This window comes from Salvelinus fontinalis, chromosome 10, assembly GCF_029448725.1.
Source record: "Salvelinus fontinalis isolate EN_2023a chromosome 10, ASM2944872v1, whole genome shotgun sequence".
Lineage (NCBI taxonomy): Eukaryota > Metazoa > Chordata > Actinopteri > Salmoniformes > Salmonidae > Salvelinus > Salvelinus fontinalis.
Window position 1 is genome coordinate 29,728,690 of NC_074674.1, and position 24,715 is coordinate 29,753,404.

Sequence of the window (24,715 nt, forward strand, 5' to 3'; positions counted from 1 at the left end):
GAGCTCATTAGATAACTAGTTTCCATCTACACCCCAACAACTGGTAGAGCCCACCGTGTGATCTGAGTTATGACACCACGAACGATGGTTCTCAGTTGGTCCGTTATAGACTAAAACCAGGCAGGTACTGTATGTTGATGTACCACCTAGGTTACACAAATTATTACACTGTACCTGCCTGTGTAACAGCAATATAATAAAGATTTTACATTTCGGTTGGTAACTTGAACAGCATGGACAAATCAATATTTTCAGTAGCCCACATTGGTATTTTGATAGCCTAATATCGTGAGGAATCGAATCCAATTTTCAGGTCTGCTATTCCTAAATCCCTCGCGCGGCCAGTCGATTCTGGAGAGCAGCTGATCACCTGCAGCAAGAGGGCGGACGGCACATTTTACGACTGCAACGAAAAGGATTTCAAGGGATGCATGTTTGCTTTCTCTAAGTGAAGTCGGATACAAATTGTCTAAAGGAGCACAATTAGTAAATGAGAAATTGCAATCGAACATCGGCATCCTCACGCGGTTGAGGCCAAATTGATTAGGAATTGAGGATAGCACAAGCAGCATTTTTTCTGCGTAATTCGCAGCAAGAATTCAGATTTCACACGGACACCATACGGTGTGACTACGCATTATGCGTAGGAATCGATCGCAAAACATTCCCTGGATCCTATTTCGGCGTTGAGAAGGTAAATACTGTCAGTGACTACAGATGATCACAGGTCCCCCCTCCCCAACAGTACAGAGGCTATCAGGCTAATGGTAGCCGCTATGAGTCGGGCGAAGAGCGAGAGACCAAACCCGGAGGATTTCGGACAGATGGAATAGAAAGAATGCTGCTCTCTCAAAATGCATCACAGTAGACGGATAACAAGCTGACTCCAAACAAATATACAGCAAACTTTCAGCGCAGACATGACGCTGGGGTTTAAATAAGATGTTTTAAACTGTCCAAGAACTGACAAAATGCATGTGCAAACTGATCAGCTGGATTGTTGAAATGACTTGGTCGGCGCTGACGCTGTCTGATGGCTCAAACTGCACAATAGCCAAATGGCATTTTATTTTGCGCCGACTTGACGTTTGGACCTCCAATATTGGATCAGTTGTCTAGCTAGAAGTTCGGATGAAAGTAAACAACTGGTGCAATGTCAAACTACATGGTCCGGAGCGTAATGTACTATTCGTGCTGAAGCGTATGGGTCCTGCGTACTCAAGCTCCCGACTCCCACACAAAAAGGATTGTCTCTGTTGCGGGGGGTGCAGTGCAGTAGCTGTCACAGCTCCACATCTGGCTACTGACTGGATAGTTAACTAGCTAGCTAGCTAACTGTTTTTCCTCTTGGGAAGCTAGTGAGGTTGAATGAGTTTCTGCATCATTCGAGAGAAAGATTGCTTTGTGAAATCACCTCGGTGGTTATCGTGTTCCGAAGAAGGGACCTGTATTTTGGACAATATCTGAGGTTCATAGCTGTCTTCTTAGCGAAAACACATAAGGACTTTGCGTAAATCACGTTTTTTTAAAGGCAAAGATAGGGTGACATTGCAGTCTCATCATATTGGATTTAACGTCGCCCGACAAAAAAAGTGAAAGTGGGGCATTGTCCGTCACACGTATTAACGCAGTGGGATTTGTACGTCTGGTCGGCGTTTCCCCCCACCCTTCCCTTGGTGACGGTGATGGGTCGGAAGCGGTGTGTCGGTGCAGATTGTTCCAAGATGGCGGCCGGGTGCTGCGGGGTGAAGAAGCAGAAGCTGTCGGGATCCCCCGGGTCGGGGGGTCCTGGCGGGGTGGGGGCGGGAAACGGAGTGGCAGGGACCGGACATTGTGGATCGGACTTGGGGATTGGTTCCTCCTCGACTGTGGCGGCAGGGAACATGAATCGAGTGAACGGCCTGGGGTGTCCTGGGGGTAGTAGTAGTAGCACCAACGCATTGTCCCCAACCCCGGGAGGCTACAACTCAACTGGCCTCTCCCCGAATCTAAGCCCGGGATCTGGTTCGGGAAGTGGAGGCAGGAAGATGGTTGTTTCGGCGGAGATGTGCTGCTTCTGTTTCGACGTGCTTTATTGCCATCTGTATGGATACCAACCTCCCCGAACACCTAGGTTTACAAACGATTCCTAGTAAGTTTCGTCCTAATATTATGTTGTTAAGTAGTAGCTACTATTGCTAACGTTAATGACTGAATAAGCAACATTATCGACTGTGTAGTAAACGTTCTTACCTAACGTTAGCCAGCAAGCAGATAACGAAACAATTGTAATGTAGTAGTGAAAATAAAAGTCAATTGGTTGAGCTGTGCAACTTTCGTAAATTAATATATTGCTGCTGCTACTTGGATAAAGTTTACTTTCACTGGGTGGTGTGGTGCTTACGTCCGCTAGCTAGCTCAACAAAGAAAAACAGTAGCTAGTTAGCATTAAAGGCTACGTTAGCTTGGTAGCCAGCAAAGGCGAGTTTCAACTTTACAGTTTAGAAAGTTTAGAAAACACCACACAATTGTTGTGTTACGGCGCGTGGTGTGTTTGTCATTTTTTTTCTGTGTTCTGAAAATGACACGGCTTGATTATATTCCTTCATCCAAAGTCGAGATCTAGAATTTAACTAGCTGCCTTGTCTGTGTCAATCGACCATGACAGAGGACAGGTTCCCACTAGATAGGCCAGGGGCAAAGTCAAAATTGGCTATATCGTATATTGGCTGTATCGTATAAAACCATAATTTGCCTTTTTGGTCTTAGTTCAAGGTTATGGTTAGGCATACAGTTAGCAGCGTGTCTCATAAAGCCTCATTACACATTGACTTGCTAGATGTGGCAACACCAAAGATGCTATTCAATACGCAAAAAAAAATGTGAACCACATCGACGGAGTTATCCCTGACAGGTATAATCGACGATACTGATCAGTGATGACACGGGGGCTACGATTAAAATACGATCTAGCCTGTGTTTCAGACAACTATAGACATAACTATTTGATGCAAGGACTATCAGGCTGTGAGATTGACTATACCGAACTACATTGCTTTTTACAAAAACCGTAAGGATTAATTATAGAGACCCCCTCTAGTAATTTAATAGGATATGTCATAAACCCTCAAAGTTACAGAATTGATTTAAAATGGCAGCCATATTGGTCAGGGAGAAATCCAAACCAGTCTATTTGGAATGAACAGCAGTAGAGGCATAGTCCTGATTTTACTTTTGCAGGAAAGTAAATGTAAGTCATGTGATATGTACATTGTGTAATATAATTATTGTCATATGATTGGGTTTATACACGTTGTGGGTTTTATATGCATTTTCTGTATAAATAGCCTCTAAAAATATGTAAACAGACCATAACTGTAAAATATATATATATATATATATTTATTGGAAAGCTGCGAATGATAATATATGATACAATATCAGTACTTATTGCATTTACAACTTGTCTAAATCCTATCGTCAACTGATTTGACAGTGTATGGCTGTGGATTGACTATATTGTTTGAATGGAATGTTATATTGGCAGTTAATTCAAAAAATTTATGGAATAATTTCTCTAAAACTGTCTGGCTAGCTAACAAACATACAGTGCAGATAAATTCTCCAAATGCATTTTTTAAAAAAAAAAAACACTGTTTATCACAGCACTGGTAAGCCATTGTTGATCAACTACCTGACCAACATGGCTGACCTTTGGACCATCATATGAAGTTTCACGACCATTCTAGTATTCTTATTAGTAGCCTACAACCTTCGTTTTGGTTTATGATAGTGTAATTTACAGTTGTCTTCAATCTGAAGGCATAATTGACATTCTTCAAGAATCCATACAGCATTGAATGTAATAACCATTAAAAAGTTGGACAGCTTCTACATATTGTTAATTTAAAGGGGGAGGTTTGTCCACAACACGTTCATGAGTAGAGACAATATTTTATGCAATATTAGGCTTACATTTACCAATGGCATTGTGTTAAAATCCCAATATGTGTATTTTCTGTTGGTAATGACAGTCTACACACTTCGTTAGGCATACATCATTACATCATCAGTTATTACAGCCAACCTAACAGCCAGAGTAGCTTTAGGGAGTTGTTGTCATGGTGGCCTTTCCTTGCTCACAGTAAACATTGGGATGCTATTTTTAATGAGATGCCAATGTACTTTTCTCCTCTAAGGCTGTTAAAATGGTAATTGGCCATTGCACAGCTAGGTAACTGGGAGGCATTCTCTGCATACTAGTGTGCAAGACCACATTTTAACAGATAGGCATCCATTTACAAACCAAATATGGCTCTCAGCCACCTTTTTGTAGCTTTGTTACTACCATATACATTTCACACGGACTCTTGTCTATACACACAAGTGTTTATTAGAAGAAAAAACTAATGGGGGGTACACACAAGTGTTAACTAGTATATTAGTGCTGTGCCTTCATTTCAAAGTAAAATCAACATCCTGTCCATTATTCTATATCAATATAGATGTTTGAAACATTAGTGGGAGGCCTGGAGACAAACTCTATTGATACCACTCATTTCAACATTGTTTTCTTCTTTATAGCAAATCCTGACAACATGCAGTCATTTCTTCCTTACTATATTTAACACACCATTTTTCCCGAATGTATAATAATTGCCTCCTTAAAACATACTTATGCGTCAAGGCATTTTGATATTTTTTATTTTTTTTAGGGACAATAACGTATGGCTATCTTATAGATACAGAGTTTTGCCACCCGCCTTTATCATCATGCCTTTTGGAAATGGCCAGACATTTGTTTATGTAGATATGTAAGGGAAAGGGTGCAAATTAAAGTTAACATATTTATCTCTTTGCCTCTCCCTTTTAGTTATTTAGCAGACGCTCTTATCCAGAGCGAATTACAGGAGCAATTATGGTTAAAGTGCCTTGCTCAAGGGAAATGTCGACAGGTTTTTCACCCAGTCGGCCCAAGGATTCAAACCAGCAACTTCTCAGTTACTGGCCCAACGCTCTTAACCACTAGGCTACCTGCTGCCTTGCTAAGCTACCTCACACAAATGCATAAGCCGGATCACACAAAGTATATGCTTCCCATTTTGTTAATGTTGGATAGAGGAAGAGTAGCGGTAGAACCATTGATTGAGAGTTGGACACTTGATTCCATGTCTCCGTTTACACGTGCAGGGATTTCTTGACTTAGAGGTCTATGTATTGACTTACTCGTGTGAGAATCCTGGTAGCTGTTAGTTTATTGGAGGTGATTTCCCCTTGATTCCTAAGTACCAGCTCAGTATCTGTTTAACAGTGAAACTAATTCAGCCTCACTAGACAATTCTGTCACAAGTGGAACATCTTGTGTATGTTGGGGATACTCCGTATTCATCCAGTCTGAATCAGTGTGTTTTGTGAGTGTTACATGAAGCAGTAACCTGATAGTGCTCAGGGTCATGGTGATGATGCACTGTAATCTGTTGATCCGTTTGATGCCCACTGTCCTAGGATTTAGGGGTCAAGTGAAAGTTCTGCCTGATGTCAGAAAATGGGACTGAAAATCCAAGCAGTGTGGCAGATGGAAAGGGATGGAGGAGGTTGAAAGTCCAGTTTAATTTTCCTTTAATGGGAATTTCCATGTGAAATAATTTATTTGATATCCAGTTCCGCTCTTTTGGAAAGATTGAAACAAAACCTGAAAAAAACGTGTTGGGCTGTTTTTCTTCAATAGAAGGCATCTCATACATTCACATTCATATGATTGTTTGAAGTTACACATTCTTAAATAGGGAATTGATCACCCAGAGGTAGTTGTTTGCAACATGCTTGTAATGTTGGGCGGTAATGCAGAGGGAAGAGATGAGTAATGCCATGACGGGTATACTAGAGGCAATAGCATACACACATGTTCAAGCCCCTCCCTGCTGTTCTGACATTAGTATGGTACTAATACAGAGTGCTGTCTGCAATCTCTTTCCAGCTATGAAGACAAGGAACTGAACACCGCTCTGCTTTTCTATATTTTAACACCGGTGTCATATTTATGCTCATTTTAGATTTGAATGGCAAGGGCTTTCCCTGTGTTGAGAGACTTCACTCAGTTCCTCTCCAAGTCTACCCCCACTTGCATTAGCCTATACGTCTAAAATGGAGATGGGAGTAGTCTGATCCATCCAGGCCAGTGTGTTTACCACCAGGAGGATTCACCTGATCAGGTGGCGTGGATCAGCTCCAAGAGGAGGGTTGTTGCCATAACCATGGCTGTATAATATAGCTGCTCTACCAGGGCTCAAATGAACATTAAACCTACCTCAAGCCTCGTGATTTATTCTAGACTACTAGAATGTGGTAGATGAACTGGGCCTGCCAGGTTGAAACCGAGTGCCACACACAACATGGTGGTTTCTACTTGAGGAACTGATGATGTGAGGAACATGACACCAGCCCCTCCCACACCCCATCTGATCTCTGCACACACTCCTGCCCACAACACCAGCTCCACCTGTGACCCATAAATCAGAAGCCAAAGGAGTGTAATATGTGCCTATATGCATGTGACTTAAGACAATTTTAAATCTCCTGAATAATTGCCCCCTCAGTGTGAAAGCTGGCACTAAGCTGGGACTGGGTAATATAGTGCAATGTGACTATGGTGGGCAGTGATGTCATCAGGACTGATTAGTAGTCAGTCTGCAGTGGGAAGGTGTCTGTGTGTGAACTGGGCTCCAGATGTAGCAATGCGCATTAAAACGCCCCTGTAGCTTTTTTCTAGTGTTTCCACTGTTTGGGATGGCACTTATTATTTGAATGGACTGATTGGTACAGAGGAGAGGATTTGAAGCACCTCCTAAAACATTTCATGTGATGACATACCTCTTCATCTGAACTAATATGTACCTGTCAAGTTCTTCCATTTGGTTCGTTCCACGTCAAAGAGCACCAGAAAGAGGATTGACACCCACCATCTTAGATTGTTCTGAAATAGTTTCTGTTGTTAGAAACAGATAAGATTAACATTACTTGAACATTATTTTGCCGTAGCACCATACTACTTGTTATAGAGAACTGTTACTGTATACTTGTTGGTGTGTGGGGGGTCCATGGGTGGTTTTTGACCATTTATTTGGATTCCTCATGTCTCAGTCATTGATAGAAAAAAAGTTTGGTCCCAATCAAATGTTGAGTACTATATTTATTAGATATTATATAAGTCCAATAAATTTAAAAGGGCCAATTTACGTGCAATCAATTAGCTTAATTTCTCACAGATCAAAATAATATATTTTTTAAAAACAATGTCGCAGGAATGCTAATCTTATCTGTTTCTAACTATATATATATTATTTCGGACAATCTGAGATGGTGGGTGTAATGGCTTGCTGAAATTTATTTGACTTACTCACTGCTTTAAATTAGGACTGAGTGACTAACTGGGCTCAGTTAAATATGCTTGACAAAGCTTTTTAAAAGCAGCCCTTGTTTGATGTGCTTTGCAGAGACACACTGTCTGTGTCCTCAGGGTTGGACCTCTGCAGTGCAGAACGCTGGTTCTCCGACTGGATTCCATCCCAATGTGCTTTTGTGAGTTGAGATGAAATCGGTTAGGCCTATCACACGTTGCTACCAATGATCCATTCATCCATCAGCAATGGATGGATACCTAATGGGTAGTGTTGGATCACCCTTTTACTCATGTACACTGAACAAAAATATAAACGTAACATGCAACAATTTCAAAGATTTTACTAAGTTACAGTTCATATAAGGTAATCAGTCAATTGAAATAAATTCATTAGGACCTAATCTATAGATGTCACGTGATTGGGAATACAGATATGCAGGTAGGGGCAGGGATAAAAAAACAGTGTGTATCTGGTGTGACCACCATTTGCCTCATGCCATGTGACACATCTCCTTTGCATAGAGTTGATCAGGCTGTTGATTGTGGCCTGTGGAATGTTGTCCCACTCCTCTTCAATGGCTGTGTGAAGTTGCTGGATATTGGTGGGAACTGGAACACACTGTCATACACGTCAATCCAGAGCATCCCAAACGTGCTCAACAGGTGACATGTCTGGCGAGTCTGCAGACCATGGAAGAACTGGGTCATTTTCAGCTTCCAGGAATTGTGTGCAGATCCTTGCGACATGGGGTGTGCAATTATTATGCTGAAACATGAGGTGATGGTGGCAGATGAATGGCACAACAATGTGCCTCAGGATCCCGTCACGGTATCTCTGTGCATTGACATTTCCATTGATAAAATGCAATTGTGTTCGTTGTCCATAGCTTATGCCTGCCCATACAATAAACCCACCACCACGATGGGTCACACTGTTCACAATGTTGACATCAGCAAACCGCTCGCCCATATGACGCCATCTGCCCGGTACAGTTGAAACCGGAATTCATCTGTGAAGCGAGTACTTTTCCAGCATGACAGTGGCCATCGAATGTGAGCAGTTGCTCCCCATCGATCAGCAAATGCTGAAGTTGGTTACAACACCGAACTGCAGTCAGGTCAAGACCCTGGTGAGGACGACGAACATGAAGATGAGTTTCCCTGAGACGGTTTCTGACAGTTTATGCAGACATTCTTCGGTTGTGCAAACACAGTTTCATCAGCTGTCCGGGAGGTTGGTCTCATACGATCCCGCGGGTGAAGAAATCTGATGTGGAGGTCCTGGACTGGTTTGGTTACACGTGGTCTTCGGTTGTGAGGCCGGTTGGACATACTGCCAAATTCTTTAAAATTACTTTGGAAGCGGCTTATGGTAGAGTTATTAACATTAAATTCTCAGTCAACCGATCTGATGGACATTCCTGCAATCCCCATGCAAATTGCACCCTCCCTAATCTTGAAACATGTGACATTGTGTTGTGTGACACAACTGCACATTTTAGAGTGGCCTTTTATGGTCCCCAGCACAAGGTGCACCTGTGTAACGATCATGCTGTTTAATTAGCTTCTTGATATGCTACACCTGTCAGGTGCATGGATTATATTTGCAAAGGAGAAATGCTCATTAACAGGGATTTAAACAAATGTGTGCAGACAATTTGAGAAAAATAAGCTTTTGTGCATATGGACAATTTTTGTGATCTTTTATTTCAGCTCATGAAACATGGGGCCAACACTTTACATGTTGCGTTAATATATCTTTTTCAGTGTAGTTTAATCAACCTTTAACACGTTTAATTGAAACCATTGACAATGTGTCTGCTCTTCACTCTTCAGGCATACACAGCAGTCTGGATGGGGGCTGGTATGGTATGTGAAGATGGTGTTGGCTGTGGGTGGGTGGGGGAATGGATGATGAGTGGAATCGTCAAGGACACAGTATGGCACGTGATGCAATAGGACATCCCTTTAGTATGTGGCCAGAAGGCTGGGATTACTCTTCAGAATGGGCACACAGAACCCGAGTGGGAGCTCTGCCAAAAAAGCTAGAGTAGAGGGACAGAGGAAAAATTGCCTGAATTACACATAGCATAGTGAGCATCTAATAGGGTCCTGGGGAATACAATAATTTAATTTTGATTCTCAGTGGTCAGTGGACACAAAGACGATCATGCTGCTGTGTTGTTACCTGCCTGAACGGCAAAGATGATTTTCTTTTTTTCTAGCTGTTTAAACCCAGGACACCCCCACCTTCTCCCTTTCATATCTGAAGTGCCCAATGGTCCAGTGTGCTATTTTCATGACTCAGCCATGGGGGTTTTAGAAAGATTCTCTTGTTTGCTCAGACTTCATGGTGTGATTGATTCATCAGCAGTTTATTAAGATAAATCCATGTTGACTCGCAGGAGTCTGGCTTTTGTAACGCACTGAACCCATCAACCCTGGCTGCATGTCAAAAATGTTCCCTGTCGCCCCTCCCCCCAAAACTCGTAACACTCACCATAGAATGTTTATTTAGCAGGCACAACTGGCCGCTCACTCGCAAGAGATTCATCATGGATTCTTGTCAGGAAACTGTATGATAGACAAATGTTCTAACCTAAATCTCTTTGAAGTAGAATTTGACGGTTTGGAAATGGAACCTCAGCTTTTGTCAGACCAATGGAAAACAGTCGTTAAAGGTGTTCTTTCACCCCACAATGATGACTGGGGTGACAACTGCAGCTCTTGTTAAGTGTGCCTACCTCTGCACTTGCTTTCCCATAGATTCATGTCTTGGCTCACACAGCCTGCTGCTCACCTTATTTGCCAAGGGGTTCATCAGCCAGATTAAAAGCGATTCATCTTAAGTAGGGAGCTGCAGGCTGCGACCGTCAGGCTCTTAAGTTGGGTAGGTCTCTACTGCATAGCCATGAAGTGGCCGGCCTGACGGATGGACTGACTCACTCACTGGCTGTCTGGAGGAGCTTGTCTGTCTGAAGTCAACCTATTACAGCAGAGCTGCCCACTCGCTTCGAAAGTATGGAGTTGTCTGTCCCTTGAGAGATCACTTCTTATTAGGATCAACTGACATCAATCAAGCAAGTTTGCGATGCCTCTGTCTTACACACACACTCACTCAGACATACTTTTTTTCTCCTGTGCAGTCTTCCTCTTCTCTCTACAGTCTTCTTTCAGACTGTGAAGTGTTTGTCCACTGTTGTGTTATTCCCAGGCGCTTATCGAGTGCTGTCTGTGCAGTCCAGAGAGGTCTTGATTTTAATGTAGATTGCTCCTTAGCTATTCCTCACTCTGAACACATGTTGAGGATTAAGAATATTGACATTGTTGATTAGTAAGCAACTGATTTCTCTCTCCACCTCCTTTCCTTACTCTATCATATTCTTTCCCAAGACCGTCTTTCCTCCCTCCCCTCTGTATTGCCCCGGCTTTTAAATATACTTGAAGTCATGAGCTTCAAGAAAGGCATTGATACTAAGAATAGATGCATTTTCTTTTCCTGGCCCTTTCTTTTTGAGGTGGTCATCATGGTAGATGTATCTACCTCCACAATGTGCCCTGCTGGACTGATGTAATTCTTCTTCTGGGGAAGTGAGTTTATACAATAGAGAGTGTATTAATACTCAGCTCAGAGATGTCTCCTTAAGTATGAATGAGGCTGGAACCCTCATACATCATCCTTCTCTGCCCAGATCAGGACTAGTTAAGCTATTTGAAAGTGGTCTATATTAACAAAGTGTATTAACCCATGCAAGTATTATCCTTTTGTGTGGGAACATACTTAGTTAGCGACAGTAATCCTGGGGGTAATTGAAAAAAAGTGCAAAATCTCGTAGGTGATTTGAGGGCTAAGAGGTGGAGCTGCTGCCATGCTTTTAGGTAATTAATTGGACACGCTAATCTGCAATATTCCCTGCATATAAGCATATTGTGTGAGTGTGTTAAACATGTACAGTTGAAGTTGGAAGTTTACATACACCTTAGCCAAATACATTCAAACTCAGTTTTTCACAATTCCTGAGATTTAATCAGAGTAAAAATTCCCTGTCTTAGGTCAGTTAGGATCACCACTTTATTTTAAGAATGTGAAATGTCAGAATAATAGTAGAGAGAATGATTTCTTTCAGCTTTTATTTCTTTCATCACATTCCCAGTGGATCAGAAGTTTACATACACTCAATTAGTATTTGGTAGCATTGCCTTTCAATTGTTTAACTTGGGTCAAGTGTTTCGGGGAGCCTTCCACAAGCTTCCCACAATAAGTTGGGTGAATTTTGGCCCATTCCTCCTGACAGAGCTGGTGTTGGGGTTGAGGTCAGGGATTTGTGATGGCCACTCCAATACCTTGATTTTGTTGTCCTTAAGCCATTTTGCCACAACTTGGAAGTATGCTTGGGGTCATTATCCATTTGGAAGAACCATTTGCGACCAAGCATTAACTTATTGACTGATGTCTTGAGATGTTGCCAAATATATCCACATCATTTTCCTTCCTCACGATGCCATCTATTTTGTGGAGTGCACCAGTCCCTCCTGCAGCAAAGCACACCCACAACATGATGCTGCCACCTCCGTGCTTCACGATTGGGATGGTGTTCTTCAGCTTGCAAGCATCCCCCTTTTTCCTCCAAACATAACGATGGTCATTATGTCCAAACAGTTCTATTTTTGTTTCATCAGACCAGAGGACATTTCTCCAAAAAGTACGATCTTTGTCCCCATGTGCAGTTGCAAACCGTAGTCTGGCTTTTTTTATGGCGGTTTTGGAGCAGTGGCTTCTTCCTTGCTGAGCTGACTTTCTGGTTATGACGTTATAGGACTCATTTTACTGTGGATATAGATTATTTTGTACCTGTTTCCTCCAGCATCTTTACAAGGTCCTTTGCTGTTGCTCTGGGAATGATTTGCACTTTTCGCACCAAAGTACATTCATCTCTAGGAGACAGAAGGCGTCTCCTTCCTGAGCGGTATGACGGCTGTGTGGTCCCATGGTGTTTATACTTGCATACTATTGTTTGAACAGATGAATGTGGTACCTTCAGGCGTTTGGAAATTGCTCCCAAGGATGAACCAGACTTGTGGAGGTCTACAATGTTTTTTCTGAGGTCTTGGCTGATTTCTTTTGATTTTCCCATGATGTCAATCAAAGAGGCATTGAGTTTGAAGGTAGGCTTTGAAATACATCCACAGGTACACCTCCAATTGACTCAAATTATGTCAATTAGCCTATCAGGAGCTTCTAAAGCCATGACATTTTCTGGAATTTTCCAAGCTGTTTAAAGGCACAGTCAACTTAGTGTATGTAAACTTCTGACCCACTGAAATTGTGATACATATATTATTTAATTTCTAATTCAATCTGTAAACAAATGTTAGAAAAAGTTACTTGTGTCATGCACAAAGTAGATGTCCTAACCGACTTGTCAAAACTATAGTTTGTTAACAAGACATTTGTGGAGTGGTTGAAAATTAGTTTTAATGACTCCAACATAAGTGTATGTAAACTTCTGGCTTCAACTGTGTGGGTTGTTTTTTGTTGGTAGAGACTGAACATAACATGTAGGCTACTAAGGGTACTTTGTCAGTTTACAGAGAAAGCAAAGCAGTATATCTGCTGGTGCACGAAATTCTCTGGGCACACATAACGCAAGACAAAATGTCACTGACTGCTGCCTCGCTTGATTTTAAAATAGATTTTAGCTCAAATAGATTTTAGATCCCAATGCGCAGTCAAACTCAAACTATGGTGCTGACTGAGTCTATATATGGCCATGACAAACAGGCAGAGTAAACTGGACAGGTTGCTGCTCTGACAGAAAAGGTTAGCTTTACTTTGATCCAGAGAACACCTGAATGTAAAACCAGAGAGCTATGCTCTGTCTAATAGCAAACTGTAACAGAAACCTCATGTAGCAATCTTATTTTTAGTACTTGCTACACATTGTCAATCAATATCTGTCAGTGCAATGTTAGTTGAGGAAGACCTTTGTTGTCAGTGTCACCACTAGGAATGTGAGAAATCAATTCAAATATTGTGTCCACAATTGTTTTTCTCAACCCTACAGCGCATTCAAAAAGTATTCAGACCCCTTGACTTTTTCCACATTTTGTTACGTTATAGCCTTATTCTGAAATCAAATAAATAGTCCGTCCCCCCCCCATCAATCTACACACAATACCCCATAATGACAAAGCAAAAACAGGGTTAGAAAATGTTGCTAATTTATTTGAATTCATTTAAAAAACATATCACATTTACATACGTTTTCAGACCCTTTACTCAGTACTTTGTTGAAGCACCTTTGGCAGCGATTTAAAGCCTTGAGTATTTTTGGGTATGACGCTACAAACTTGTCCCACTTGTATTTGGGGAGTTTCTCCCATTCTTCTCTGCAGATTCTCACAAGCTCTGTCTCGTTGGATGGGGAGTGACGCTGCACGGCTATTTTCACGTCTCTCCAGAGATGTTCGATTGGGTTCAAGTCCGGGCTCTGGCTGGGCCACTCAAGGACATTCAGAGTCTTGTCCCGAAGCCAACTCTGCGTTGTCTTGGCTGTGTGCTTAGGGTCGTTATCCTGTTGGAAGGTGAACCTTTGCCCCAGTCTGAGGTCCTGAGCACTCTGGAGCAGGTTTTCATCAAGGATCTCTCTGTACTTTGCTCTGTTAATCTTTCTCTCGATCCTGACTAGTCTCCCAGTCCTTGCCGCTGAAAAACATTTCCACAGCATGATGCTGCCACCACCATGCTTTAACGTAGGGATGGTATTGGCCAGGTGATGAGTGGTGCCTGATTTCCTCCAGACGTGATGCTTGGCATTCAGGCCAAGGAGTTCAATCTTGGTTTCATCAGACCAGATAATCTTGTTTTTCATGGTCTGAGAGTCGTTTAGGTGCCTTTTGGCAGACTCCAAGCGGGCTGACATGTGCCTTTTACTGAGGAGTGGCTTCCGTCTGGCCACTCTACCATAATGTCCTGATTGGTGAAGTGCTGCAGAGATGGTTGTCCTTCTGGAAGGTTCTCCCATCTCCACAGAGGAACTCTAGAACTCTGTCAGAGTGACCATCGGGTTCTTGGTCACTTCCCTATATATTGTGTGTAGATTGATGAGAAAAATAAATAATTTTATACATTTTAGAATAAGGCTATAATGTGGAAAAAGTCAAGGGGTCTTAATACTTTCCAAATGCACTGTAAGTGAATCCTGGACCTTCAAACTATGTATTGGGCCAAGATTTTAACTGATGTTCTAATGTGTTTAACTCTAAAGGTCCTAAAATTGTCTTCCCTTCTTTCTCTTACAGCCCGCTGTTTGTCACATGGAAAATAGGCAGAGACAAGCGTTTGAGGGGATGTATAGGTACATTTTCTGCCATGAACCTCCACCCAGGACTCAGGGAGTACACCCTTACCAGGTAAGCCACTCTCTTAACTTGATCATGCCCAGAGATTCCAAGCATGTACTGTACTCTTCTTTAGGCTAAACCACTGATATCAGTCTTTACATTGTCTGGTTTTTCCCCTAAACAAAAGTCTCCCCAGGAACTGACATTAACGCTGGCCCGGGGCCAGTAAAAACATGTCGGACCAGTGGATCTCGTCAATCACTGTCCCGACTGGCCCAGTAACTTTTCAGTTTATTTTTGCGTTCCAGTTGAACATTTACCTGCTCTGTTGCAATCTACCATTTATTTAAAACCATTGAAGACTAAACACCGAAAAGTCATGATATTTGTATTTGAGGAATATGATTGGCCGCTCATTCAAGCACCACCACACTCCCGCAAGTGACATCAGTTGATACCTTAACACAGCACACACAAGCTGTCCAGAGCAAAAATATGCACTCATTCATTTGCAGAGCTTATTGATTTTAGGGAAGGTGATTTACAAAAGTAAACCTTCAATAGTGAACATACTAACAATATGCTGGCTACTGTTGATAGTCTGCACAAAGACACCTAGTATTCATCTTGGCTGGCCTACTGTAGCCATTCAATATATCGCGTTTGTCTTAAAGAGTAACTTTCATTTAAAAAAAATAATGTTTGATCGAAAACGAGATGATTTAGGCATAGTTGTATAGAAATACGTCAATTCTGGTCTTTATTTTGACAGTTCGTTGCAAAATATATATATTTTGGACTTTTTGTAGTAAATCTAGCTCTTTTTGCCCATAGCGCTTCAACTCTTACATTGATAATAGGAACTGTAGGAACACTTATGTCATCTCAAGGGAGGGGTTCGGTATGAAATACACTCCCTTCGAGCTGTGCTGGGTGGTACCACCTCAGGTCTTACTATAAAAGCATGTGACCGTGTGCCTTATTTGGCAATAGACTTGGTAAGTGGAGTGTGCCACTATATTTTGCATGATGCTTCCCTTGACTAGACTACTGACGTTACACAATTTAAAAGTAAGGCATATTTCCGTGTATGACCAAATAATAACTTTTTGCTTAGCGTTTCATAAACATCTATGCGCTTTTTACAAAGGAAAAAAAATATTTAGGCTTTGAGGATTATACGTTTATATTCGTAGCTACATTCATTTTAAGAAGAAATAGATGACATTGGTGGTCATGTCAAGTCGTTGTATTTTACCCCAACTGCTATGACCGATCGGTGGCACAGTCTGCTCGACAGTTGCAGTTCAGTGGTTGTGAATTCTAATCCCACATGGGGCAGATATATATATTTTCTTCAAATCCTTTATGTTATGCATCCCGTGCCCACTCACTTCTAATTCTGAAAAGTAAAAGCATACCTGGGAGAGGGGTCGCCCTGGTAGTAGTTGTAGGGGCTTGGGTACCGTATAAATCTGTGAATTCATTTCACCATTGGAAAAAGAGAAACTGCGTAAATACTGTAATGCAGATTGGATTGAATTGAGCCTTTAATCTTAATTTTCAAGGTGAAGATTGCACTTTTCTTCCCAACACAATACCGCAAACCACATTTCAAAGATTTGTTTTGCACACCATGGGGAATTTGAACTTTGACCGTAAATGGCAATACATGTCAGGAACCCGGTGCCTGACCATTGAGCTAACTGTTCAGAGCTGTATTTGCTCGTGAAGCACATCATGTTATTATCAGAGCATGTCAGTGGACTTCTGGTAATTATTTTTTAGTGAGATCGGGTACAACTATGTTTACCTAGCCCAAAAATGTATATTTATGAGCAGTTCCCCCCACCACCAACTTTTCACCTGAATGCATTTATTTATTTAATTTGAAGGGGTTGGGCAAAGGTTGAAATTGGGATTGACAGTTACCCTTTAAAGGGCAAGCATCCCATTTTTAGCTGTAACATTTATTTTTTCAAAATGACATACTTTAGAAACAAAAATGAATGCAATCAATACAATGCAACTCTAAGGAATAGAGTAATGACTTGCATTGGTAAATTATACTGAACAAAAATATAAACGCAACATGTAAAGTTTTGGGCCCATGTTTCATGAGCTGAAATTAAAGATCGCCAACATTTTCCATACGCACAAAAAGATTATTTCTCTCAAATTTTGTGCATGAATTTGTTTACATCCCTGTTAGTGAGAATTTCTTCTTTGCCAAGATAATCCATCCACCTAACAGGTGTGGCATATCAAGAAGCTTATTAAAAAAATATGTTCATTACACAGGTGCACCTTGTCCTGGGGACAACAAAAGGCCACTCTAAAATGTGCAGTTTTATCACACAACACAATGCCACAGATGTCTCAAGTTTTGAGGGGGTATGCAATTGGCATGCTGACTGCAGGAATGTCCACCAGAGCTCTTGCCAGAGAATTTTATGTTAATTTCTCTACCATAAGCTGCCTCCAATGTCGTTTTAGAGAATAAGGCAGTACGTCCAACTGGCCTCACAACCACAGACCACATGTAACCACTCCAGCCCAGGACCTCCACATCAGGCTTTTTCACCTGCGGGATCGTCTGAGACCAGCTACCAGGACAGCTGATGAAACTGTGGGTTTGCACAATCGAAGAAGTTCTACACAAACTGTCTGCAACCGTCTGAGGGAAGCTCATCTGCGTGCTCATCGTCCTCACCAGGGTCTTGACCTGACTGCTGTTTGGCGTCGTGACCGACTTCAGTGGGCAAATGCTCACCTTTGATGGCCACTGGCACGCTGGAGTGTGCTCTTCAAGGATGAATCCCATTTTCAACTGAACAGGGCAGATGGCAGATGACGTGTATGGCGTTGTGTTAAGCGAGCGGTTTGCTCGCTTTGCTCAACGTTGTGAACAGAGTGCCCCATGGTGGCGGTGGGGTTATGGTATGGGTAGGCATAAGCTACGGACAATGAACACAATTGCATTTTCAAATAAAAAATTGAATAAAATGTTATGTCACGTGCCGAATAAAGGAATACAACCTTACTGTAAAATGCTTACTTACAAGCCCTTAACCAACCATGCAGTTTTAAGAAGAATAAGAGTTAAGAAAAAGATTTACTAAATAAAATAAATGAGCAACAATAAAATAACAATAACGAGGCTATATACAGGGGGTACCGAGTCAATGTGCGGGTTACATGTTAGTCGAGGTAATTGGAATAATATGTACATGTAGGTAGACGTAAAGTGACTCAATGGCAATTTTAATGCACAGAGATTCCGTGACGAAATCCTGAGGCCCAATGTCGTGCCATTCAGCTTCCGCCATCACCTCATGTTTCAGCAAGGTAATGCACGGCCCCATGTCACAAGGATCTGTACACAATTCCAGGAAGCTGAAAATATTCCAGTTCTTCCATGGCCTGCGTACTCACCAGACATGTCACCCATTGAGCATGTTTGGGATGCTCTGGATCAACATGTATGACAGCGTGTTCCAGTTTGCCAATATCCAGCAATTTCACACAGGCGTTGAAGAGGAGTGGGACAACATTCCACAGGCCATAATCAACAGCCTGATCAACTCTATGTGAAGGAGATGTCGCACTGCATGAGGCAAATGCTGGTCACGCCAGATACTGACTGGTTTTCTGATCCCACGCCCCTACTTAAAAAATATATATATCTGTGACCAACAGATGCTTATCTGTATTCCCATTCATGTGAAAGCCATAGATGAAGGCCGAAGGAATTTTATTTGAGTTGACTGTAGAATCTCAGTAAACTCTTTTGAAGTTGTTGCATTTTATATTTTGGTTCAGTGTGCATTGCACAGCTTTTTATTACATATCATAATAACCAAATGTAGCCTATTAATAGCTGAATGCAGAGAGAATCATGGCAACCTATAGGCCCTGCATGACCCCAATGCATTTTAAAAACTACACCATGTCCGGGCCAGTAGAAATTGTTTTTGGGCCAGTGAGAGAAAAAAAGTTACCGTTGGACCCTGCACCCTCAGTGGAAGATAAAAGCAGAGCAGCTGGTTCTGACCCGTCAGGTACTATGAGGTGGAGGGTGGTGACCAGTGACCGGGGAGACGATTGTAGGCACTAGCAGGAGCACCGTGTCTGTTCTGTCTCCTGCTGGGATATCTCCACATTTTTGCCTCATAGGCATGAACAAAAAGAGAGGATGGAAGAAGGGGTGACAGCAAATCTCTGGGAGAAAACATTCACCCAACAGTTCCCTTTCGTTATATTAAAGTAAAAAAGATGGCAGACATGTTTTGAGTTCTCTGGGTGTGAATCTAGCTGTCTTTTTGCGTTCTTATTATTCTGTCACTGAAAGGAACACACACCATCATCGAAACAATTCTGTCTTGTTGGGTTTTGTAAGGAAATGGCTAATTCATTGGGGAGAAGCAGCATGCCAGGTGGACAGGAACAAATAACACTATTTGAATGGGCAGGGGGTGCACGTGAGGCTGAGCTGTAGCTCTCTATCTCTTTCTCACACACATACAGTGGCAAACACACTCACTCACAGGCACACATACTCACTGACATCTGGAACTGGTCTCCTATTGGCTACAAGTTAAGACTCCTGCCAGCCTCCTATTGGCCAGCGCTGTTGCTAGGATGATTCCACACTGAGGCCTGTAGAGGAGGTCATGCACTGCAACAGAGTTCAAGCTTTCTGCTGTCACAGAAAATGTCAAGTTTACTGGACTAAATCACTTAATTAATTTGATCTGATAACAACATAGGAGCCCATACATTAATATTTAAGCAACATGTTTTGTATTTATTTAGTTGACATGCATATTTTTGAACAGCGTCAAGCAGGGTATTGGTGTGATAACTGTGTTTACACAAGCGTTTGTTTTGGTTGAGTTCACCATAGGTACAGTCAAGGTTCGAGGAGAATGTTTTTTAAAAGTTTCCTCAGTGGATTGAACTGTATCTAGGTACCACAAATGGCAGGCCTCTCGGTTCATTTGTTTTTCAAGAGTTGGGAGGGAGGTTGGGGGAGGGGGAGAGCAGTGTGTTGTGAGGGGGAACCAAAAAAAGCAGGCCGAAGCGTCCAGATGAGGATGCCAATAAAGCTGATGGTTTTGTTCACTCAGCCCGCCTGCCTCTGTGGGCACTAATGTCATTAGTGAGGCCTGGGGTACTTCTGGGAAAAAGGGGGCCTTTTGGTGTTTAACTCCAACAGTAATGTTATCAATATAACTGGCTTCTTTCATCAAATGAAAGATTATCCTTCATGTCTTGCATAAAAAAAGTAATACTATGATTTTCTAGCTTGTTAGCCGTGTCTGATCATAAGGGCTGGTAGTTGCTAGGGACCTGACGATACGATATTATCACGGTACTTAAGTGCCTATACGATATGTATTGCGATTCTATATGTATTGCGATACCGATGCTCCAAACATACTGCTACCCATATGTCTGCTGCAGAGGAACAAGAGAGAGCCATGAAGAAAACTAGTTTTGTTCAGTAATGGAAATAAAAGTGCTGAAAACAAATTGGCTCCGTATTTAAAAAGAAGATGGAGAACAAGCAATTAGGAAAAATACTCAAGTTTTTGTGGAGGTACAGCTAACTAGCGCAAAAAGTATATTACAATATTGTCAAAACGATACAATATATCGTCAAAAAGTAATATCCCAATATGCAACTATATAAATTGTTTTCCCCCATCACTATTGATCATGTATTTATACTGAGCCGAACAGACAGGCCAGCTTTAGTTTCTGTTTCGGTGCTTGTGCTAAACATCTCGTGGTTGTTTTGGTTTTCAGACACTTTTCCCTCCCACTGCATTACAATCTCCCTGGTTTTTGTTATTCATATTTATAGATTTCCTAATGCCACAATCTCTCTCACCAGGCAGAACAGAATGCATGCTTAGGAAGATGTGTATGTGTTAAACACACAGTTAGGCTATCTTCTGACTGTAGGGAGGACAAAACAGGCACAAACAAGAGAATAACCATTGTCCAAGCACGGCACACCTCTGCCGTTGAGACCTTTTAAAACCAATGGTTTAAATGCTCATGTTTTTCACAGAGCAGAATGTTCATGGCAAAAGTACAGGATGATTAAAATGCAGATGGCTGCTATTGTACTAAGTAACCGTTGTCCTTTAATTATCCAGTTAATGTTTAGGGACTTTAGGCTTTTTAACTCAGCAATTCTACAGAACACCCCTCCATCTTACCATATACAAAAACATAACTAGGAGCTTGTACCTTTTGAGCTTGTGTGTGTGTTTTCAGTTTTGTCTAGGTCAAAGGACCTTTGGTGCTGAATAAATCATGCAAAGCATGTACATGGAGCGGAGGAACGGCATGGCCCCAGGGACCTCCGGGAGGGGTTTACCTCACTGAGAGATGCTGCTCTGTGCTCAGCTTGCCTCAGTGTAAATGAGTTCCATACATTTCTGTCATGCCCAGTTCAGATGCACCATGGCCTGTTTTAAAGGCAATTATTTACCAGTGCATTCATTTGATGAGTGGTCTGTCTCCCTAGAGGGGCCAGGTCTCCTGGAGTTAATATCAACCTTCATATCAGTATCGACCAGTAAAGGATATAATACAGTACAATACAGTATTTTATTTAAAGTAGGCCTACTAGGCTGATTTTGTAATAAATGTGCTTCTTTTTTTTATTCGTTTCTAGAAGTCTTTCTTGGTGTGTGATTTTAATCAACCTAATAGCCTCTCTGGCCCACAGTGGGGGAGAGAGGATCTGGTTGAGCTGTGTGTGTGTGTGTGTGTCTGTCTGTCTGTCTGTGTGTGTGTGTGTGTGTGTGTGTGTGTGTGTGTGTGTGTGTGTGTGTGTGTGTGTGTGTGTGTGTGTGTGTGTGTGTGTGTGTGTGTGGTGCAGGGGATGAGACAGAGTATCCGACAATCCAATAAAGAATGCATTACCTTCAGAGTCTGGGCAGAACTGGTTTGAATGTGTCTGCCTCTCTGTCTGTCTGTCTGTCTGTCTGTCTGTCTGTCTGTCTGTCTGTCTGTCTGTCTGTCTCTCTCTGCCTCTGTCTGTCTGTCTCCTTCTGCCTGTCTGTCTTTCTGTCCGTCTGTCTTTCTGTCAGTCTGTCTGTCTCCTTTTCTCTCTGTCTGTTTATCTGCATGTGTCAGTCATGTGATCTGCACTACTGTCAACAGGGCCTTTCAGCCTTGCTGCATGGCCTCACCCTCCCAGTGATCTGACATGCACTGTATCAATGTCATACATGAGTGTGTGTTGGTTGTCCTGTTTCAATATACTATGAAGTAACTGACAATGTTCTCATCTCTTCTCTAATTTATCTCTGCAAACATTTACGTTCCCCTTCATTGGTAGACCCTGTCTACAACTGGTATTAAAATAGCTTTTCCATTTCAGATTATAGATACCAATCCGATCACCGTTTAGCATCCACATCTGGTATTTAATCATTTAATTCTGTCCCTTAGATAAGCGTACATCAGGAGTCTTGGTCTGTAGAGGAGGAACAGGTTAACGTCAGAGGATCTTACAAAGCATGTTTTGTCTCTGTGTTGCGCTTGAAGTCCAGAGCAGCCATTTTGTAGAGATTGCGATCATCTGTTTGTTTTAGTAGACAGCCCTTTTAGAGGGCTGCTAGCGATGTCAAACTCAATGACCTGGTGCTCTGACACTGCCAGCCAGCCAGGCTAGTTACATTCCTGTTGTACTCACTGTCAGGTGCAGTCTTGTTTGTATTCAGCTATAGGTCTATAAATGTGAACATGTGTGAAATGCAGTTTTAATCCAAGCCAGACCTATTTGGATAAAAGGGTCAGCTCAGTAAAAAGACAGATTTATTTGTTTAATGACTCTTCTGAGAGGATAAGCTTCGCTACTCTCCTGTGAGTGCCAGAGGTATGTGGGTGCTGTTGTTGTGTATCCGTCTCCTGTCTGGTTAAGATTTGGCAACCCTGCCCTCTAGTCAATCAGTCGGATCTGCAGCCAGCAGCATGTAGAATTCCCCTCTCTCCCATGGAATCTTACACTGGCGCTGCAGAGAATGGCTGCAGCAACACAGACGTTAGAACGTCTCCATGGCTGTTGTCTAGCCACTGAGGCTCTGAGAGCCAATGTTATAGCAGGTCAGGACGTTCTAGAATATGGGTGGACTGTCTAAAATCCAACTCACCACTAGGCTAACTATGTTGTTAGCACAGGAAAAGGGAGGGGCCAGTGAAACAGGAGAAATTCCAGATATTGGAGGGGCCTGACTCGTGGGGAATGTCATTGTTGCTTGCTAAGGGCCTCTGTGAAATGCAAGATAACCTTCTGAAAGCTCTTGAGTCTAGATTGAAGCCTCTGAAAGTGTTTTAGTTTAGGCTTGTCTGTTTGTTCTGTACAAGAGTGCTGTGTTGTCCTCCTCAATACTCACATATACACAAAAATAGATTCCCTTCACTCCGCCTTAGCTGCCCAGTAATCTGCTGCCTTGTCAGGTCCTCTGCTTATCATTCCCTCAGCGTTCCCTCAGCGTTCCCTCAGCGTTCCCTCAGCGTGCCCTCAGCGTTCCCTCAGCGTTCCCTCAGCGTGCCCTCAGCGTGCCCTCAGCGTTCCCTCAGCGTTCCCCCAGCGTTCCCTCAGCGTTCCCCCAGCGTTCCCTCAGCGTGCCCTCAGCGTGCCCCCAGGTCCTAAGAAGTCAATTACTCTAAGAGATCATTTGCTGTGAGGTGTCGTCCACAAACAGTGAGCCGGCCTGTTTTATGTCTTCGTTATGTTGCTTCTCCATGCTCCTCTCCCACATCTCCCTCTGGTAAGATAAATTAATGGGCCTCTTTCTACTGAACTCAGCTTGTCACTCCCAATCCTGGACTGAAAGAAGCAGAGTCCTATTTAACACATCATGGACTTAAAAGGGATGCTGTTCAGCGTTCACAGTTCATCCCGTGTGTTGTTACCATATGAGTGTTCTAACAGTACAAATATGTAGAAGAGGCAGCACTATGACAGCATGCCATTACCACATGGCATTTCACTCCTATGGGTGAATTAGGACAGCGTGTGGTGGTAGGTTATGGCTCATGGAGACTGTAACTGACTCCATTCATCTGTGCTGTCATGACATTAGCAGGAAGATGGTGTGCCGTCGTGTGCAGAAAGGGTGGTGGCAGCAGTCTTTTGTTAGGATGGAGTGGAGTGGGGGAGAGAGGGAAAATTAGAATCTGATATGAAGAGTCTGTGGGTCCAGCCAATACGGAGACTCACCTGCCGTCAGGTCATTCTATTTTTACATCCCCTCAGATGGGCACTTTCTGAAATGTAGCACGGAAGATATCACTTCATGGCTAATGTCTTCTGAAAGGATAAAGGAAAATGCTTGCAGGGTTTCTTCATTTACATGTTCTCTTATCAGAGAGATTTGGTCTTTCTTTTCATTATAAACATAATGCCCTGTGGCTCATAGTAAGAAGAAATGAAACGCAAATATGTACTTTGGGTGGACATTGTCATTGATAATCTGTTGGTCTTCCAGTTGAAACTGGTTCAAAGTAGTGCAGCTGATGTTGTCCCTAAACGTCCCCTGTTGTCTCCACAGTGCCCTTAAAGACAGCCGCTTTCCCCCCGTGACGAGGGACGAGCTGCCACGCCTCTTCTGCTCGGTGTCTCTGCTCACCAACTTCGAGGACGTCGGTGATTACCTTGACTGGGAGGTAAGAGACTGAAACAAGACAGGTAGCTATTAATTCATCTTATGCAATACTCTTCAGTCATTTTATTTTTATTGAAATTAAATAGCCTTCACATATGGGAATCCAGCAGTTGAGGTTTACAGTGCACCGGAGAGCAGTACACTCTCCACACAGAGCAGTACACTCTCCACACAGAGCAGTACACTCTCCACACAGAGCACTACGCTCTCCACACAGAGCAGTACACTCTCCACACAGAGCAGTACACTCTCCACACAGAGCAGTACACTCTCCACACAGAGCAGTACACTCTCCACACAG

The 24,715-nt window shown here is 42.5% G+C and overlaps 1 protein-coding gene across 1 annotated transcript in view; it reads left to right on the forward strand.

The window, feature by feature from the left end:
- Positions 1 to 309: 309 nt before the first annotated feature.
- The window catches only part of LOC129863978 (nuclear protein AMMECR1-like), a 33,179-nt gene continuing 8,773 nt past the window's right edge, over positions 310 to 24,715 (forward strand). The window contains exons 1-3 of the mRNA XM_055936472.1: positions 310 to 2,131; positions 14,681 to 14,791; positions 24,301 to 24,415. Of these exons, the coding sequence (XP_055792447.1) occupies positions 1,686 to 2,131; positions 14,681 to 14,791; positions 24,301 to 24,415 (672 nt within the window). The 5' untranslated portion in view covers positions 310 to 1,685. The remainder of the gene's footprint in view (positions 2,132 to 14,680; positions 14,792 to 24,300; positions 24,416 to 24,715) is intronic.